The sequence below is a fragment of the Dermacentor albipictus genome, chromosome 7 (genome assembly GCF_038994185.2).
Source record: "Dermacentor albipictus isolate Rhodes 1998 colony chromosome 7, USDA_Dalb.pri_finalv2, whole genome shotgun sequence".
Lineage (NCBI taxonomy): Eukaryota > Metazoa > Arthropoda > Arachnida > Ixodida > Ixodidae > Dermacentor > Dermacentor albipictus.
This window is the reverse complement of record NC_091827.1, coordinates 70,919,389-70,939,241: the sequence shown is the minus strand read 5'-3', so window position 1 is coordinate 70,939,241 and position 19,853 is coordinate 70,919,389. Positions and strand designations below refer to the sequence as shown.

Sequence of the window (19,853 nt, the reverse complement as noted above, 5' to 3'; positions counted from 1 at the left end):
TTCGTTAAATCGGGAAGTATGGAAAATCGAGTAAGGGATTTTCCGGTCCTTCCAAATCTAAAATTGTAACCAAGTGACGCGCAAAAGGTACCGCAACATTGTATTTGCTGCTAACCCACGTCTGCGCATGTAGAAAGTGCGTGAGGGCAGCCCAACTACTGCCGCCCCTAGCGCCATCTGGTACGTAAGAATGCTAGCGACTGCCAAGTCCTTTGTTCCGTGCGTGGGCGAGGCGTGCAGCCTCGTCAAAAAGCTAGGACCGTGACTAGTGTGCCTAGATGTTTAAACACAATAGCGTAAGGACACACTCTTGAAAAAAACCCCGTCTGTATCAAAATTAGAAAGAAATTACAGCTTTTTTTTACTTGCCGTATTTATATCTGGAAATGCTTCGTTAAATTGGGTTTAATGCAAGCTACTTTCGTTAATTCAGGTTGGTGCCAACATTGAACCTTGTGGGTACTTGCCAGGGAATGGAAATTTTCTCGTTAGATCGGGAACTTCGTAAAATTCAGTTTTGTTGGATCGAGCTTTAACTGTATATGGACACTCCAGGCGCATTTTTGCCGTCGCCGTGGAGTCCACGAGCGATAGCCCTATGCCACGCACCGCATGCTGTATGTGCGAGTGAAAGCATGCGAGGGGAGCCGATGATCGCGGCTCAACCAGGCCCGCGTGAGGGAGGAAGGCGGAGAGCAAACGCGCCGTCTTCTGTCACACAAAAGGCCGTGGGGGGCTCGCGACTGGTTTGCTAGGGGCACTGATGATTGCGGCTCAATCTTGGGTGCGAAAAGGTGGAAAGTAGGGAGGCAGTGTAAGAGGGGGGCTTCTATGCCGTCAGCAACTGCGTAATTGGCGCGGTGGTGTGCACGCCGTATCTTGAAAGAGATCTGCTGATGGCTCATACCTTTGAGTGTGCTGTTTTCCCACCGCTATTTGCGTTGAAGCGCAAAAAAGCACGAAGGTAACTTCGTTCGGTGCTGCTGCCGCACTTGCTCACGCCAGTGTTCTGACAGCGGTCAGCAATCATCGAGGTGATGTGCTCATGAGTGCCTGTGCGCGCTGACACCATGGTTGTTAATTCAGTTAGTAAGCGAATGCTTCCAAATTTATAATGCCGATAATACTGCTATCCTTGCTTTGTATAGTTGTCTACTAATTCGCTATCACAATTGATGCTTCGCCTTTCGGGAGAAACTGCGACATTTTTATGTGTTCGTTACGATGGAGCCCATTATGGTTTGGTTCTGATTGACTAGGTTCATTGCGAGTTCATTTTTAGGTTAATTTAGTTTACATCATTTCTTGTTTTCCACTTTATTCTGCTACGTCATTATTGCTAAGCAGGAGCACCTTTTTCCCTGGGCAAAGAGCAATTTGTAGGTTAGGTAACTGCTCCTTCAAATGCTGACTTGTTGCTGCAGACTACCTCGTTAAGTTTTGCAATTGCTGAAAACATTTTATTAACTTCACAAACTTGCATAAACCAGTCTGTCTGTATCTGCTTGGGCACTTTTGACAAGCTACTTGCCAAAGTAGCACACACATGGTCATACAGTATACAATCCTTAAAATTGTTTGGGGACAGTGTCAACAAAAGCAGCCACAAAAGCATCCACGCGAGCGGACTTCAAAAGCTGTGCACCATGGCTCTCCGGTTCAAACGAAAACCACAGCGCGCACCTCGTACTTAATCAACCTAAAAACTCGCGACCGAGAACATCAACACGGGTTTTTCACACTGCACTCAACTTGGCTGATGCAGAACCATTGGCATTGTGCACAGCAGAAGCTGATCTATACGACCAGACATCAGCAGCTTGCCTCCTTTTGGTCTACCGCACTTTTCTGTCTCGGCGCCGCCAAGGTCTGTTCGATTTCGCCAGGACTTCCTGAAGTAGTTCAGGAGGTTCATGTACGCTTCGTGCACAAATGTGTTCACATCAGTCCCTGCACTTGCGTAAGACGTATATGTGCCGATATCGTGCGTCAAGACCGACACTGAAGTACTCAAGCAACAGCAACATCGTGAAGTCGGCAACATCGAACGTGGGCAGTCACGAGTTCTCCGTCTCCTGGAAGAGGCACTCGGGGCACGAGTAGAATATCGTCTGCCCTTCGTCGGCGGACCTCGTCTGCAGCGTAGCGTACGTCATCCCCTCGTGGCCGCAGCGCGAGCACTTGCGGTCCACCAGCGGCCCGGCGGGCTTGGCGGTCGTCTCGGGCGCCGCTTTCTTCAGGGCCGTCTTGCGGTCGTTGAACACCACCCGCGAGTTCGTCTCGAGACCGTGGAAGTTGCGCACGTCGATGTTGGCGCCGCACAACTTGCACACGACGAAGTCCTCGTAGCCTGGCAGCGGTAGCACGGCACCGCACCGCTTGCAGAAGTCCGGGTCCGAGGCGAACAGCTCCATCGTGGACTCCATCCTTCGATAGTAATTAACTGGCCCAGCTAACTACTTTGATCAACAGAAAACTCGAGGAAGAGGCTTCTGGCCGATCGCCGAAACAATGGCACTAAATAAAACGAACGTTCTAGAACACACTCCAACGCAACAAACGACAAGCACGAGTTACGAGTTCTTCGACGATGGAAGCTGCCATACTGATCTCAACGTCATCCTAAACGTCACCAAAAAAACAGAAAATAAAACGAGGTCCTGCTTACACTAAAAGCGCAACAATAGCTTACAAATTTATGAAGTTTAGTATCTTGTACGTTAATCACAATTAAAGATTGTTTAGCAAGTAGATAAGTTGTACGTCACAGTGACGTCATACGCTATTTAAAAACTCTAGAGCAATTTGCAGCCTTTGCCTTTAAATACAATACTTTGTACTGTGCCCTATTAAAGTTCACTGAAATGTGCACCTGTTGCGCAGACTGGGATATGAGAATGCGGGTAGGAAATTTTACTACGATGACTCATCGGCGTAGTAACTTTGCGTCATAGTGACGGCCCCAATGCGCAATCTACGTCATACAAATATTACCTTAAGAAGTAAAAAAATAAAACTTGTTTGCGCTAATAAATAAATTAGCGTCAAAAGTTACGTCTCATAAAAATACAAACTTTTTTAGATAAAGCCTTATTTGTTTCGCGTACCAAAATTCGGCTTGTGGACCAATGAGAAGGCTGCTTGGCAATCGGCGTTCGTTTGTTAACCACCATGACCGAGGACACGACCGATCATGAAAACTCCAACGAATCAACGGTAAAACGCCAGTCTGCTCTTTCGTGGTGATTTTTAACGCGTTTATGAAACTCCAAGGGCTCCGAAAACGCATAACGCTAGTCTGTGAATTTCGCTACCGATTTAGCGTGGGCCTCTTTTGCGCCGGGCTCGATGCACTGAAGTCAGCCATTTTGGATTTCTCAGCGCCGCATAGGGGCGCTAGCGATTTTGTTGACATTTGCATGTCTCGCACGTGTACTGTGGCGCGCGAAGGCGGTTGCGGTCGGGAGCCTTCATGTATGACGTGTGTGTCATGTATGTTTGTATGTATGTGATGTGTGCTCGTGTATGAAGGCTCCCTGGTTGTTCTGCTTCCGAACTGTTGACAAGCATCCAACTGATACACTTACGGTATTTAATACGGCGAGGTTCTGACTGGTGTAGACGTTGCGGGACGCTTTCTTCGTTGCTGGCTGCTTTTCTCTTCGCGACGATGTATCGAATGTTTTGCAAGTACTGCTCTAGGAGGGCACATGTAACCGGCAAACGAAGGCCCCAAGAAAGCACCTGCGATTATAATAACGCTGTGTCTAAAAGTAAGTCGCACGTAGCTGCTGTGCTTCCGTTTCGCTAACTCGGTGGACCCATTTTTGCGCATGTTTTTGCAGAAGGACAGTTATTTAACTCAAAGCACATCATGAAAAATGCTTTCGAGAGGTCACAGAGAGCAGCATATGAAAAGCCTGGCACGATCGACGATATCTCTCCAGGAGAGCAGGCCCGGTCTCTACTACGGCCACTACGGCCTCTACTGCTCCCCCGGGGAAATCAGTGATGTTATATTGAAGGTACAGCGCCGTAAGGCACGAGAAAGATATAATCTGGCATGATTGACTCAACAAGAGTGCCGCAGGCGCGAGAAATTTGGTTTGACGTACACCCAGTAACGAATAAAGCGCTCCGCAACTTCTACAATACATGTCAGAACCTTGCCTTTAATACTCGAAAGCTTGTTTTACTGATAATGCATTCGCTTCGCTTCGTCTTCAGCCCCAGGTCACTGAGGGATGTCGGATGCCCGTTCGCATGCGGAACAGTAACGACTGGCGTAAGTATGAATGAGGTTTTCAAGCTGCACCGATAAAGAGGTGCTTTCAGAGTGTTCGATAGTAGTTCGTTGGAACACGCAGCACGCTGACTACAATTTGCTTTCATAAAGGATCTCTGTGACGGCAAACAAAAACGAGTAGTTCTCATGAGTTACTCGGTATGCTCATGCCCTTGACAACTTAGTACGCGACACATCTTGCTTTGTTTTTTGGCACTAGGAGCCGTTTCTGAATACGACAGTAAGTAATTCAGAGTGAACAGCAGATGCGATCTTGCAAGACTTAAGGCAAAGTGAAGAGGAACATGCGTCTTCTGCTAGCTTAATGCTGGCATAGCAGATCACACTGCATGTGTCGTGTCGCACTAACCGTCGCGTCTGTTGCTCACTGGAAACTTTTGCAGTGAGATAATCTAATCTCTTTCATCCTCCATAATGTTAAGCGTTATAATGTGCAGTGGCTAGCTTACAGCTTTCTGGCTGCTCATTTCTATAAGATTCCGCGTGGATGCTAGGCGAAAACTGCGCTACTGTTACAAGCCAAGCAACCTCCATCACGAGTACCTTTTGTGTTAGAACCATTTTTGTAAAAATCGTTGTACACATTATTTAATGCCTAGGAAGAGCCCAAAGCAGTGGTAGCTGTTCTGGGAAATGGTAGTTGGTAATTACTACATGGTGAATCATGCTAGCGACGTCACACTGACATGTGCTCATCCTTTTATTTCCAGCACTTGCTGAAATACTGAGCATCAAGGAGTTACCTGACAATCAATGCCTTTACTACGTTCACTTCATTGATTGTAAGTACTGTATTCTTTTTTGACCTAACTTTCTTGACCTGCAGGTCTGCTGCAAAAAAATAAGAGAGGCTGGAGTGGCGAAAACATAAAATGTTAAGTGGATGGTGTTACAAAGATGGTGCAATAAATTTTGTCACAATGCAGAAGATTGACCTAAGTGAAATGTAGTTGCTTGTGTTTTCTACTTCATTGATTCTCCTACCTGCCGCACATAAGCTGGGCACACTTAACACGTCACTGACACCATCCTCGTCATTAACACGTACGTGTCCCATGGCATGCGTAAATGAGCAAACCGGCAGCGAATAGCTCCTTCTTTCTGCACGCGATAACCCTGTAGAACACACTTCTTGATACTGGAGCTTTTAGCTCGAACCAAAGAAACTTTTACGAAAGGTTAAACAGCCACCTGGTATCTCGAGATGCACTCCCACCATGGGACCTGTTTTCTTTTTCTCTCTCTTATATTGTTTATAGGTAAACGCAAGTTGTAGCCGTACTGTTGTCTTTATTTGACTCTTTGTTATCAACTTCATGTTATACTTTCTTGCTAGTTTTGTTTTCCGTTGGTTTCTTTTCATATCGTACTTGGACTTACACTTTGATGTGTGCCATGTACAGACAACAAGCGTCTAGATGAATGGGTGACAGTCGAGCGCTTGGACCTGAAGAAGCTGCAACTGCCTCGGAAAGAGAACAAGACTCCGCTGAAGGACGTCAAGAATGGCTCTCGGCCCTGCTCACCGGACTTGCTGGCTGCAACGTCTGTGGTGAGGGCTTTCCTCCAAGTCTTTTGACGCTTCGTTCATTCTTTGTCCGATGTTCATCTACTTACGTGCACAGATGGGTGGGTGCACACTTCAAGCTGTGTTTTCATTAAAAGCTTGAGCTCACCTGTGCGCTTACGAAATGTTGCTCTTGAATGCCCCAATAACATTCTTGAATCAGTGTCTGGTGTTTATTTTATTAAAAAGATGTTCAGTTTGCTTCTTTTTTCATAAATATAGGAGCGACCAGCACCACCTGTATGTATCCAGTAGCGTGCAGTGACTGTTCCTAATGAAAATTATTTGTCAGCTTTGAAACAGTTCTCATGTCGTTTTAGGTCCATCCTGCTGCCACCACACTTGAAATTTGCCAGTGCTGTGTATAATTTGTAGGCATACCTGACAACTTTGTATTGCGTTACATTAATGCCTTGCCAGTACGAGGCACATCCAAAAACTGTTCATTACCTTCCTATTGTCATTTTAGGACCGACTTCCTCCCCCTGTAAGTCAAATGGTATTGCTAACTGTTGTGTACTCAGCATTATATTCACGTCCCTCCAATGAGTAACATGTTGCAGAAGCTTTCTAATCTCATATTCTTGTCCTGGCAGGATCGTCCAGGTCTCTCCGTAAGTAAATGCCTGGCCCTGTCAAATTCACATTTGCTGTGCTAATATTATAAAACACATGGCTTGACAGAGGATTGCTTGTTTTCAAGAGAGAATGAAATAACAGTGATCGCTAGGGCCTTGGGCCTAAGCAGAGTGAGGGTATATATATATATATATATATAGTGTGCTAACAGTTGATGCACTTAGTTGCCGCGGCCCAGCACAACCCAAATGTCCAGATGTGGCTCAAGCCGAGCCGTGTGCTCCGAACAATTAGAGCCAATGCTTACACAAGTTAAACAAAACCTCACCATTCTACTTACGCGAGCAGAGCGACTCTACGAGGACAAAGAAGGTGAAAAAATATATATATATATATATATTTTTTTTCACCTTCTTTGTCCTCGTAGAGTCGCTCTGCTCGCGTAAGTATATATATATATATTTTTTTTCACCTTCTTTGTCCTCGTAGAGTCGCTCTGCTCGCGTAAGTAGAATGGTGAGGTTTTGTTTAACTTGTGTAAGCATTGGCTCTAATTGTTCGGAGCACACGGCTCGGCTTGAGCCACATCTGGACATTTATGGTGAGGTTTTGTTTAACTTGTGTAAGCATTGGCTCTAATTGTTCGGAGCACACGGCTCGGCTTGAGCCACATCTGGACATTTGGGTTGTGCTGGGCCGCCGCAACTAAGTGCGTCAACTGTTAGCACACTCACACAAGAATAATTACGTCAACTGATGTTTCTGAATCTTGTTGGTCAGCACCAGCAGTAAATAAGTGTGTTCTTTGTCTATAAGCCAAAACTTAGTCGCTAAAGCGACACGACAACTTTACGGAGTTACTCCTTCCCCTGTTCCGTAATGCAAGTCTTATTTGCTCTGTGCAGGTGGACGTGTGGCCACAGAAGTCCCCAGCAGAGGCCAAGGTTCCAGTGAAGGAGGTAAAAAATTGTCAGTTTTTCCCGAAGCAAAGCATTGAAACTGATGGCATGGTTTAGTGTTACACTGAAGGCGTCTCGGAAGGATGGTGTGATGAGTGTGCTAGTAGCATTGCAGGTGTTGCCGCTCGATGGCACACGAGATGGGATTAACAGAAAACACACAGACACTGCTCGGTGCTCTTGGTGACCATTTACATTGGAAGGTTGTCAGAACGTCATAGCTAGCTCACAAGGACATTTGAGACCTTTAGTTAAGCATTGAAAATGGTTCAGCAAGCTTCATTGCACATTCTTGTTGTCAAACAAAAATGAGAGTAGTTTGAACATTTGGGGGGGGGGGGGGGGGCAGTTTTAGCGCAACACCTTCTAAGCATTGAGTGAGACTAAAGAAAAACAAGGAACTAAAACTTTTTTTGGGCTGATTATAACAGCGTGAAGCAAACATATAATGAAACCAAAGAAATAATGATTGATGTAAACTGTTATGTTTAAATGAAATGTAGAAATAAGGAGGAGGCACAGAGATTTAGATTGCCAAACTTTAGGAGACATGCTCCTTGATTGTGATGATTCAAAAGACGCCGATGCAACCATTGTTCTGGTGCAGTTGAGTTGCACATGGTCAGGTAAGCTATACTAATTCACATTTCTCATGCCATGCGCAACATCTTCAGGCACAGCTGATCAAATTTGTCAAAGCATCTGAATATGAATTTTCAACACAAGTCTAGGAGCACTAAGGGCTCAAGGCCAACAGACATTAAAAGCATGGTGTTTAGTTACATAGTGAACCTTCCCAGAAACAAAAGGTTTAGGGAAGCTGCATGAGATTGATCCTAATTATAAGGTGTTCAGCCAAGCAAAAAAAAGAAAGATACCGTAACCAAACTTGTTATGATCTTTAACTCTTACTGGGACTGAAAAGAAGGAGGCCGAATTAACCAAACTATCGAGGGTGTAAAGAAAACAATAAAATGCTTGCTACGCCAATCGGCCTTTATTTACCAAATAAATTCGCAATCCTTGGTTCTATTTCGCACAAAATCAGTGCAGAAGCAGCAGTTCTCGTTATCTTGTGACTGCTTAGCGCTTGTAGCAGCGAGGGTCTTGCACAAATGAGCACAGCTCATTTGGCTGTGGCGTAAGCATGCGTCTTCATCTAGCTAGACATGCTTTTTACTACCGAGCCGCACATCTAGATTATTTTTCTTTATTCACCCGTGAACTGATTGGCAACAGATTGTTTATAGAATTGTTCTCTGTCTTTGAAAGCTTCCGCAGTGTTTCTGACATTGCACTGAGTCAGAACAGATCTGCTGCTTGCCATAGAAAAGCAGTCGCTGTCATATGTGATAACTGCGCAGTTTTCTGACGATGTGCAGCCACTGTACACACGGAGTCGAAATGAAACTGCTGTTTGCTGCAGCTGCTGCAGATGAGACCGCGATCATTATCAACGCAATCGGGGGCAGCAACTACGTCTGTCAAATGCAGTCTCAAGTGCAGCGGTAAATGCATAAACAGACAGGAAGCGTTCGGCATTTCTGTCGTTTCCGTACAGTTTCCACTGATGACTGTGGCAATTTTATTTGGCTGCTAGCGCCTGTCAAGTGGCGCTTGCCGAGCTCTGAGGGCTGTCCGAATCAACCGGTGTGCGACCAGATACCTCTGAATTAACGAGAGTTTGATGCCATTCAGCAGTGCATACACTTGCTGGGACCAAAGGATGAGTCTTGATTGTCCGATTTTCCAGATTCATGAGGTTTTACTGTATTGGTGTGGGAGAATGGTTTTTCACACTTTGCAATCCTAACTCTTTGAGTGAAGTCCAAAGAGCATGAAATGTACCGGGGAAAGGGCTAATTACATCTACACTTAGGGGTGATAATAATTGTTCATATTTTGTAAGAAAGCCTTGCGCTGTAGAGGTGCTGCGGACATCTATCAAAGCCGAGCAAAAATGTGACCCTGCAGATGTGAAGATGGCATAGGCATGAACACGTCCCGTACCTGAGCTTGTCCCAACTAGTGCTGTTCTCTTGGTTCTGGTGCTCCCCCCATTCTTTAGTTCACTCCTCCCCCTACCCTGTTCCTTCCATCTCTTTCCCACTCTCCCAGCCCATGTCTTGCTTGATGCTTAGTTTGGCACATCCTGATTATGTTCTGTTTCATTTTGTGTCTTCTGTCTTTGAAAAAGGCCCTCCCACCGGCCAGCGCGGCGGAATCGTGGGCCGAGAAATCGCCCGACGAGCCGGCCCCATCCGCATCCGTGAAAGATACCAAGGAGGTACGACGGCTGCAGCTATTGTTATGCCAGCCGCTTTCATTGAGAACAGAAAGCCTCTGCCTTTTCTTCTTCTTACTTTTATTTTGCTTTTATGCTGGCTGACTGATGATGAAAGGCCTTGCGCTGAAGCAGCTTTTACTTAATGAGAACGTGAGACTGTAAAAAAGCCCACCTTCACATAGACACTGCGTTATTAGACTGTTTATATGTCAAGACTAGTGGTGCATGAAACAGTGCTATGATCAGCACAAGATTTGTATCTTTGAGCAAATATGATGTTGCACTTGAGGTAGAAGTGCGTGTAATATTTCTTGCCTGCTCTTCTGTAACGAAGACACTTGGTTTGTTTTGCAAGACATAAGCTTGGAAGGCATCGAAAGCTGTGTACCATAGTAGAATCCTGAAATAATTCAAAGTTGTGTATTGTTCAGACTGCAAAATGTAAAAATATAATTAATTATATTTTGGCCTGCATTATGGAACTTGAATGGTCATAATCGCTTGTTATGTCTGGCGTAATCCATTCTGTTGCGTTGAAATGTTGACCCACATCAGTTACTTAACTAAAAGCATGTATGATCTATCTATCCAGCTTTGCATTATGCCACATTGTGAGCCTCTGGCTGAGGCTGACTCTTGCACATATTGCAGTTTTTTTTTTCTTTGCATTGTGTGTAGCACAGACAGACATTTTTCATGCTGCTATAGCTTGTGCTTCCATGGTACTTCTGTGGCTTACCACTCTTGCCATTCTTTCTGCCCACCTGTACATAAACGGAGCTGTCTTGCTTTCTTTCCTGTGTGCAGAACTCCGAGGTTTGGAGCAAGAAGGCTAGGACACCCGAAGTGAGCAAAGCAGTCAAGGAGGTGAGTAGGGAGGGTTCGTTCATTCAGGAGTGATGGCCAAGTGGCAGGACACCGAGACACCCTTTGCTGATAGTGGCGGACAGTTCCGACGGTTGTGGGCAAACAGGAAAGAGTAGGGTTGTGCGAATACTCGAATATCATAGAATCAAAGAGTGAACATTCGAGTAATTTGACTTGCAAATCAGATATCTATTATTCGACATATTCGTTGTAGAGATCTTCACTGTGTCGCATGCACTCGTGCTCGATGTTACCCAAGTGAGCGGTTCACTACGTTTTTGGCACAAAAAAAAGGTGCCAAGCATGCTACAGATGGTCCGCTCTGGCTGGTACGGTAGCAGAATTTGTCACTGTGAGTACTCCTCGACGTTTGCCTGATGCGGGGATTGCACACATAGCTATCAAACGCTGCAGTTTTGAGAATTGTGCTGCGTCGGCCAGGTCTGCCTCTGAGAGTTTGTCGGTTTGTCAGTTTGTATAAAGTGCGAAGATCGGGCTGATTACCTGCCAATAGGTGGCATGCAGATCCCTTTGGATATGCAGCGATGAACCGATGAGGGCGCTTCAACAGCCCTCAATCACTGCTGAGCCACCCATCCGAAACATATTAGTGGCAAGAATGCCGCAACGTCTTGCGGCCCATCACCACATCGGCCAGTAGCGAATTTTCGTCACAGCCACACTGCCTTGGCCATTAGGCCTGATGGGCACTGCTTCGTTGGGAATTAGTGTCTAAAATGACGTTTTGGTGCTGAATCGGCACAGATCTGTACTTGTAACTAAAGCACACGAGTGCTTGGGGCATGATAGGATCTTATCACACTTGTACTTTATACATGATGCAGCTGCCCCTAGGCGGTGGCTCTTGCAATGTGGCGTGCAATTTAAGAAGTGCATTTCCAAGCAGCCACTTGTAATTCAATAATGTGACCATCTCCCCGAAGGTTCCATTTATTGTCTCGGCATTCCTTTGTGGCGGCAGTAAAATTTTGTTATATTGAGGTTCTAAATACATGGTGTTCTATGGACAACAGGTTATAAAAAGTTAAATACTTTGTTATATCGAGGTTTAACTGTATTCGATATTCGCGCACCCCCCTGGAAAACAGGTTTCACTGCTCCGAAGCATGTGTGTGTGGGCAGGCTAGCTGCCTTGACACTCAAGCAAATTTGCCTCTTGTGTTTGAGTGAAGCACATGAGTGGGGGTAGGTTTGCTTGCTTGCTCGAAAGCACTTGCCTGCGTTCTGTCACCCGTAGCAACGGATCAGTGGCTGTGTTTTGCTGCTGAGAATGATGTTGTGCGTTTGACTCCCATTCGTGACAGCCGGCATTATGATGGGGGGGAAATACGTTAAACGGCCATGTCCTGAGTTTTGGGCACACATTCAAGAGAATCCCAGGGGGTTGGAATCAAATCTGGTATTTTCCACCACAGCACAAACCACTTATAACCTACCGTCTTTACTTGAATCTAGTCTGGCCCCGAATCTATGCCGCCTCTCGAATGTCCAAAGCCAGAAAAAATAAAAGAACTTACCTCGAATGTAGGCCGAACAAGAAAAGTGAGGACAGTGTTCACAAAATGATAACAGCATTTATTTAATATGAACATGCCGAGCTCTCTGCGTCGTCACCGCCGCTAGCTTCCTCCCTATAGCCAAGACCACGCAGACGCTTCCGGACGCCTGCCCATGCAGGCGCAGACAGTGCGGCATCGTACGTGTTGAAACGTGGCGTGACCTCGGTGAACAGCTTCTCTCTGTTATTGCAGGCTTATCTTCCTTATCGCTGTCATCTCGTTGCGGCACGCGCAAAAGCATCTCCTATTGCCCCTTCCAAAGACAGACGTTTTTCTCATTGATGCTGAAGTCCCGCCTGGCTTACTGTCCCTCTGCGGCTAGCACAACTTTTTGTTTGAAAGCGGCACTATAGTGGCATCGCCCGTTTGGTGCCATTATGATAATGCCGCGCTGCACGCCGATACCATAGAATAAAGAACCAGTTCCGATACGACACAGGTCAAAGCTACCACATCGCTAGCTTACTTCAGTTGGCTACTGGCCCGGCCAGTAGGGGCTGTGATACTGACTTTTCTAGATGGCGCTAGCTATGCACCATATTTATGATTTTCAGTTACAAACTGGCGCGTTTTTTTAAGTCCTCGAATCTAAGCCGACCCTAGAGTTTTGTATGCGATTATTTGAAAAAGACTATCGGCCTAGATTTGAATAAACACGGTAAGTCGCCGGAGTCATGAATTTCGGTAACTTAGTGAAATCTTGCTATAGCAAACTTCAGCGGAGTGCGGTATATTGCTCGTTATTCTGAAAGGTCGTTCTAGTGAAAGCCCCAAAATTAACCATTGTGCCCATCAATCCATCAGTTCGTAAGTTGTCACCGTAAGGGCTATCCATGAAAGTGTTACTGTTGGCTCATGGCCCGCGCTGTTGCTATTGTCCATAGATTCCGCTGCCATGCACCACCGAAGCACCATATAATAAGAGTGTCATTGCAAAGCAGACGACGCTGAGAAAATTACTGACAAAAAGGAAGCGCCATGTTGCCTACAAAGCGCAGTGTTTCTTGTTTGTTTTTCACATTCCTTGCCATGGACACCACAACTGTCTCACTCAACACAAACACCTGAATTATTCCAAAGTGTCAGCACGCCTAAACGACACCATCTGGAAAGTGCAAAATGCGACCGTGTGGCATCCCCAGGAGTACGGAGGTTTCATTTCTTGGCGTGCATAGCTATAGTATGGCTGCAGAAAGAAGCGCGAAAGAAAAAGGTGTGCACAAAAAGAAGGGTGAAAGAAGGAAGTGACGCGACTCCACTGCTGGGCAACACTTGGCACTTGCCTGGGCAGAGCATGTGGCCGCAAAACCCGATGTGTCGTCGCCTTCACAGTAGATAAAAAAAAGAAAATTCTGTCTCATGTTTTTTTTTTAGCGCCGTCTCAGGTTTTCTGATCCCGTGTGCTGTGGCATTCACTTTCTGCCCCGTGTCGTCTGCTAGCCTACTGTTTTGGCAGCAGTGGAGGACACATGGAAATCTAAGAATGCCCAGATATCGAAACATTAGTTCGTAGTACTGAGGCGTTGTTAACATAGGACACGAAAACTTAATAACAATTGTTATTCAGAGAAATTTGGTATTGTGAAGTTTGTAGTACTGAAATATTTTTACATTGAAACCATAAGAAGCCAGCAGGGAATTTCTGAAAAGTTTGTTAATTTGTTGTTCGTTATATTGAGATTTGGCTGTAGTGCAAATTTCTGTTACATCATGAATTTCCGTGCTGTAAGTGTTACCGCACTATAGCCAAAACAACATGTTTCAATTGCTGTGCACAGGCCAGACATGCAGAGAAGCAGCTGTATGTGTCCGGGGATTGAAGCATGATCGAAATTCTGCAATTTCGGCGGTGTTTTCCATGCAGAATAATCGTGAAATTTGCGTTACTAAGTTGCCCTTAACTGAAACGGGGCGAAAAGTTTGCCTACGCGAGCTCATATCTGGCAGCATTTTCGCACAGCAGGGGACATGCTGCGCGGTAATCACGCCGATCGCAAAAGCGACAGATAGCATTGAAAATCGGCGCAGTGTGCCACAAGATAGCACCAGCTGCTTCGCATCCGCATCGCTGGCGAGTGTCCATAGAGATAGAGACAAAAAAAAAGTGATAAGCAAATTTTGACTGTGCTCCCTTTCTACAATCTCCTTCTCTTCCTCAGTGAGCGCGGAAATGCGCCCCGGAAGCAGTGGTAGGTGCGTCAACAAAGCTAAAAGCTGTGGCGCCCGAGACAAAGCTGCAAATTTTGTAAAGTACGAGCCCGTGCAGTCGATGATATCTATGGTTCTGAAAAAAACATTGGGCTTTGTGCGCCAAAGTGAAACCGCCTATGTGTGCAACCAACATGGTGGCAGCTGCTGACGTTACCGAATGCTGGGAGCACGTCGCTACTGGCGATAAAGTAGATGGGGCCTCGAGGGAGGAGTTTCCGAGTGCGGATAGTGCTGCCTCATTCTGCGAAGAATCTCCGACGTTGTCGCAACACTGACGGTGGCGTGGTGCGACGGAGGCGACAATAGCTGCGGCAGTGACAACGATATTGACAGGGCCTATCTTTGACACCGACCCCAACGTTCACGCAAAGTGTACTGTCGTTGATAGAGTCGCTCACTGATTTCAAGCCTGCTAAATTATAGCCGCCAGTGTTCGCGCAGCCACTGCATGCGATGCACATCGCGATTGTGAACCTGAAACTTCCGCTAAAGCAAGTGCAGATTTCTGACTATTTCAGCGGGCCTAACGTTTAACGTGCTGTTTAGAGGTTGTAAATAAGTGTTTTATTTTTCACAATCCACTTTCTACAACACCAATTTTTTATCAAAAGTCGCAAATTTGGTTGCGGAGTTATGAAGGTATCCTTGGCAGCTTTTTTAAACTTTTTGTACGGCAGTCCAGATATAGCAATAATCAGTTATAACGATTGGATTTTTCGTACTTCTTTATATCATTATAAGTGAACTGCACTGCAATTCGATGGACGCTTCTTTGGCACGTTTCAGTGCCAGAAGTGCTCTTTAGAGTGGCAAAACTTTGCTCATCGAGTGCACCCCATGGAATGCTACGGCAGAAGTTTGCCTATGGTCTTTTTACCACTTTTCGCCATTCAGAAGATTGCAGTTTTCTGGCATTGCAAGCCGTCAGGAAAACTTTATTTTCATGTGGATTCCATCACAGGAGACACCAGCGATGTGATTGCGACCGAGATTAGCGGTTCGGGGGCACTGCACCATGGAATTTGACAGCTTTTGTCCGCGCCACAGTGAACAGCTGGGAGCACTTGGCACTCGCTTGGTGCTCGTTACTAGGTGGTCATTGGTCTTGGGTTTGGTAATCTTGTGACCTGTTCTGCGCCTGTGTGAGACTAATTCGTCGGCGGTATTAGTTTGACACTGCATGTGTACGTGGCGTCGATGCCTCCACTCGCCACTTCGCCCTAAGTGGGTCAAGCTCTTCGTGCGCTTTGAGCAAGGTGGCTTAAAATGCATGCATTTGGGTTGGGATCGGGAGAAATTTCGAATAAAGCGATCTTTCGAGTAAAGACATTTTGTCATAACGACAGATTACTGTACATTGAGTTCTGTGTGAAGATAGTCAGAAGTGGTTGCATGTTATCCTCTCCTGCACTATAAGCGGTTACGTTATAAGTGGTCTGAGCTGTGCCACCTTGGCCACAACTGCTGTGTTGCTCTGAGGTGCTGAACTTCAGAAAACAATCAGATTGCCTCGTTAAAGATTGTCAGATGTGCTCGCCATTTTATGCCACTTTGCTTGCTCTAAGCCAACATTCTTCTTGATTGAGCCAAGCATAGTCGAATTCTGATAGGCCCCCAGAATGTGAGCAAGGGCTCAACTGAAAAACTGGCCCTGGTTCTCTATTCTAGGACTCGGCAGTATGGCACTGCCCCATCTGTTCTCCTGTAAACTGTACTCGCTTTTCATGTAGTTGTTTGCACCTTACCGTCGGACTAGCAAGAAGTGAATGACATAATGACTTGAAAAGGATGCTCTCTCCGTGTTTGTCCGATGGTGACATGTAAACGGTCACATTGCCACTGGGTGTCTACTAAGAATGTTCATGCTTGCAATGTTTCATAGTTCAGTGTCTGCTTTGCGTGAAATTGGCCAGAATTCATAACACAGCAGAAATTAGCAGCATTGCCGTGTCTGGAACCACTTATAGATGCATTAAAGGATGGGTTGCAGGTCTTGCGTTAAAATCAATGGTCTTATATTTTTGGTTAAAAAGGCAATTGTTCTAATTTTAAATATTGTCTAACTATTACCTCAAGTCATTTTAGAACGTATGCCTCTGTAGTAATCGCAGTCATGAGGAAATAGCATAACTATTCCCTATTATTAAGGAAGGAACTCATTGATCGATACATGCTGCATATTTGTGGCTTTAGGTGAAGTCAAAATGGTGATCGTGTGACTTCTCAAAGTGGAATAGTGGCTGCAGTGTAGTTTTGGCATAACCACACGGAGCTGAAATGCTGCTCTGCACCTGTATTTTACAATCAATCAATCATGATTTTTGTCTCTTGTTATTGGTTCAGATGCTGCCGCACCGTTATTATTGCTGGGATTGGCGCAATGGGCAGCTGACACAAAAACCCAGAATGGAAAATTAAATGAGATGTTAAAAGTACAGTCCTTGGTTAGAATTTCTTTAAACAAAGGTATTTTCGAAGTTTTTGTTAAATTTCTAGCCCCAGTTGTTTTGTGCCTGCAGAATGGAGCTCCACCAAAGAAAGCAGCAGGAAGGAAGAGGAAATTTCCACCCACCGAAAACGAGGTGAGTAGTACTTCTTATTTTGGGCGCTGACACGAGCCTAAACGTTTCTGAGGCGCTGATACCAGTTGTATAACTGATATGTCCTTCTTCGGGCATATAAAACTGATGCATGTGAAAAATAAAATTTTACTGTCTCGTCCCCTGCACGCTATTAACTGCTTGCTATTCAGATATAGGCACAGCACTACTGGCACAACATGTTGAGGCTGTATCCCTGGTTCTGTGCAGATAACACACGTCATTCGCTTATTGGAAGCACATACACATCCTTCTACATTGGTAGCTTCTTCACGTGAAGGACATTTTGATGATTTAGTACCATTAACACTCTTGGATGTCTCAGCGGCCATTGAATGCCACCATCGGTGATCTTGCCAACCTTGGTCAAGAAGATGGAAAGCAGTAGCCACTTCACTACAGAATGCTTTGCCCACATGGGAAACTACTCGGATGCAGCGTGGACCTGGCTGCGACTAATACTCAATGCAAGCATGCCTCAACAAGTTGAGCAATGATAGTGTTTGATGGCCGTTGAGACTGTATTAAGTGTTGTTGCTTGTGTATGCATGCATCTCCATTTGCCCCTGTCCTGTGGCAGCATAACCCAGCATGTGCACACAAATCTCTTAATCTTCGTCACTGATTTTCTGCTGCCTTCAGCTGCAGCACACACACCCGTGGCATCCGCCCTCCTAGTATCTTTGAAATACATTATTCATTATCTGGTCTACACACTTGTTTTTTGGTTTGTAACCCCAGACGGCCCAGGAATGTACGAGAGGCTGTGTGCACTCATTGGCTGAGAGAAGTGCAGTCCTTGGCAGTCTGGCACCACAAATTGAAAAGACTTACTACTTGACCTTCTCCCATCCAAAATGTCAACCAAGATATCAGCTATACCTGCTTTAGCTGTCTAATCAATTATAGTGCTTGTAGAGATGCTTGAATATGTTCAGGCATTTCATGCAATCTACACCAGCAGCACACCATGCCACCATTCTCGTAGTGGCAGCGGGAATAGCCCATTTGCAGGCGATCAGTAGTATGTGTTGCTGGACTAGTCTGTTCATGGTGAACAATTTCATACTGTAAGATTTATGGCCCCTTGGTGCACAATTGAAATGGAGAGGGGAGAAGGGACAAGGTGCACACGTGGCCCCATCCTTGTCAGGTCGAGCTTGGCAGACTAGACATGAGGGTTTATGCTTTGCAGGCTCTGCCTCCGGCAGTGGCCACGCAGGATTCCCAGGACTCGTCCACACCGTGCCCACGCTCGACGGGCAGCATGGTGGCCCACCACGACGACATCGTGACGAGGATGAAGAACATTGAGATGATCGAGCTGGGCCGCAACCGTATCAGGCCGTGGTACTTCTCTCCATACCCACAGGTGGGCACAAGTCGTCCAGCCGATGGCCACGGCACCTGTGACTTTTGCATTGCTTGTAGCTTTTGCAGGGAGTGGAACAGAATCGCAAAGTAAGGGGAGGGAATTCAACTAAGACTGCAGTCAGTTTATGGCCCCATGCAGAGGGAACGGAGTGTAACGTAATGTAAAAAGTATTTGGGATGTGTAAACAGTGTTTCTTGAGGTTGACTTAAATCGTGTCATGTTTCGTTCAAGGATGATTTGTCTCAGTGATGGCTTAACTGCTTTCATGCATGACTTGTGACGCCTTTGTGAATTCAGTTACGCCTACACACAATTAATCAGGTAACAAAAATGGGGCTGTGAAGGTCTTCTAAGCACCGTCTGTGCTGTAGTGTTTGCTTATTCTTGTCAATGGACCTTTTAAGGCAGCATTCATGTGATGCTCTAAGTAAATTGGCTGAATAATTGCTTCCCAAGTAGAAAAGTAGCAGTAGAAGAGTTTCTTGCAAGTTGTGGGGTTCCCACCCGTGCTCTTGGGACAGAGGAATGACAGCACAGAAGTGCAGACAATCGCAAGGTCATTTATTGCACCCTTCATACACTAATGCCTGCTAGCCGAGTTGCTATACATAAAACATGCCGATCGGCGCGTGACAAATCTAGGAAGCCCGACTCACCGCGACCGGATGGCGAGCGAGTATGTTTGCCCTATGCTCGACATTAATGCCTGGTCGTCCGCGCATACGGTCATCCGAACGATGGCGCATTCGAACAATCATGTTCGTTTATTCCTGTGTAGGCCTCACGAGATAGTTTCGCAGAAGCATGGATCAGCGCACGCATGGAACGTCCGCGCCGCTGGCCGACCTGGTGCTAAAAAAGAAGAGCCTATTCTCTGTCATGCTAAACCGACCCCACCTTTAGGTGGCGCTAGCAGCGCCACACTCGCGCCATTTCGTAATGCGCTGTAACCAGGCCAACCTCCGCATGGATTGGCACATGCGTGGAACGTCTGCACCGCTTGCCAACCCGGTGCCTAAATGAAAGAGCCTACTCTCTGTCATGCCCGACCAACCCTACCGTTAGGTGGCGCTAGCAGCGCCACACTCATGCCCTCTCGTAATGCGCTGTAACCAGGCCAACAGCTGCATGAATCGGCGCACGCGTGGAACGTCCATGCTGCTTGCCAAACTGGTGCCAAAAAGGAAGAGCATACTCTCTGTCATGCCCGACTAACCCCGCCATTACGTGGCGCTAGCAGCACCGCGCTCGCACCATGTTGTAATGCGCTGTAACCAAACCAATCGCTGCCAGCACTAAGCTGTGGAGAAGCCAGGTTACAGGAGACACGAGGCATGCGGGGAAAACAACACATAAGGGGACGCATGGGAATCTCGCATCCCCACAAAGTAGAAAAGTTTCTTTACTGCTGTCGATGCACTAAACAGCTAGACCGAGTGAGCATGTCTGCTTACCAAATTTTCCTGTCAAATTGCCCTCTGTCAGTTTAAACGTCTTCAAGAGTGATTGTTCTGGAACGCAA

At 46.1% G+C, this 19,853-nt stretch overlaps 2 protein-coding genes across 5 annotated transcripts in view; one reads left to right on the top strand and one right to left on the bottom strand.

Moving 5' to 3' along the window:
* Positions 1-1,438: 1,438 nt before the first annotated feature.
* Polr1H (RNA polymerase I subunit RpI12) lies at positions 1,439-2,830 on the bottom strand. Its single transcript, XM_065453593.1, has one exon. The coding sequence runs from the start codon at positions 2,424-2,426 to the stop codon at positions 2,058-2,060; it is 369 nt and encodes a 122-aa protein (XP_065309665.1). The 5' UTR covers positions 2,427-2,830; the 3' UTR covers positions 1,439-2,057.
* A 284-nt stretch (positions 2,831-3,114) lies between these two features.
* Positions 3,115-19,853, top strand: part of LOC135919723 (histone acetyltransferase KAT5-like) — a 38,455-nt gene continuing 21,716 nt past the window's right edge. Inside the window, exons 1-11 of one of the 4 annotated variants that reach the window (XM_065453583.1) lie at positions 3,115-3,216; positions 4,228-4,285; positions 5,017-5,088; positions 5,710-5,858; positions 6,343-6,360; positions 6,470-6,487; positions 7,358-7,411; positions 9,609-9,698; positions 10,506-10,565; positions 16,876-16,938; positions 18,152-18,328. In XM_065453583.1, coding sequence (XP_065309655.1) covers positions 3,172-3,216; positions 4,228-4,285; positions 5,017-5,088; positions 5,710-5,858; positions 6,343-6,360; positions 6,470-6,487; positions 7,358-7,411; positions 9,609-9,698; positions 10,506-10,565; positions 16,876-16,938; positions 18,152-18,328 — 804 coding nt within the window. In that variant the 5' untranslated portion in view covers positions 3,115-3,171. Of the gene's footprint in view, positions 3,217-4,227; positions 4,286-5,016; positions 5,089-5,709; positions 5,859-6,342; positions 6,373-6,469; positions 6,488-7,357; positions 7,412-9,608; positions 9,699-10,505; positions 10,566-16,875; positions 16,939-18,151; positions 18,329-19,853 lie in introns of all 4 variants that reach the window. The other 3 variants (XM_065453582.1, XM_065453584.1, XM_065453585.1) reach the window with 3 other exon arrangements.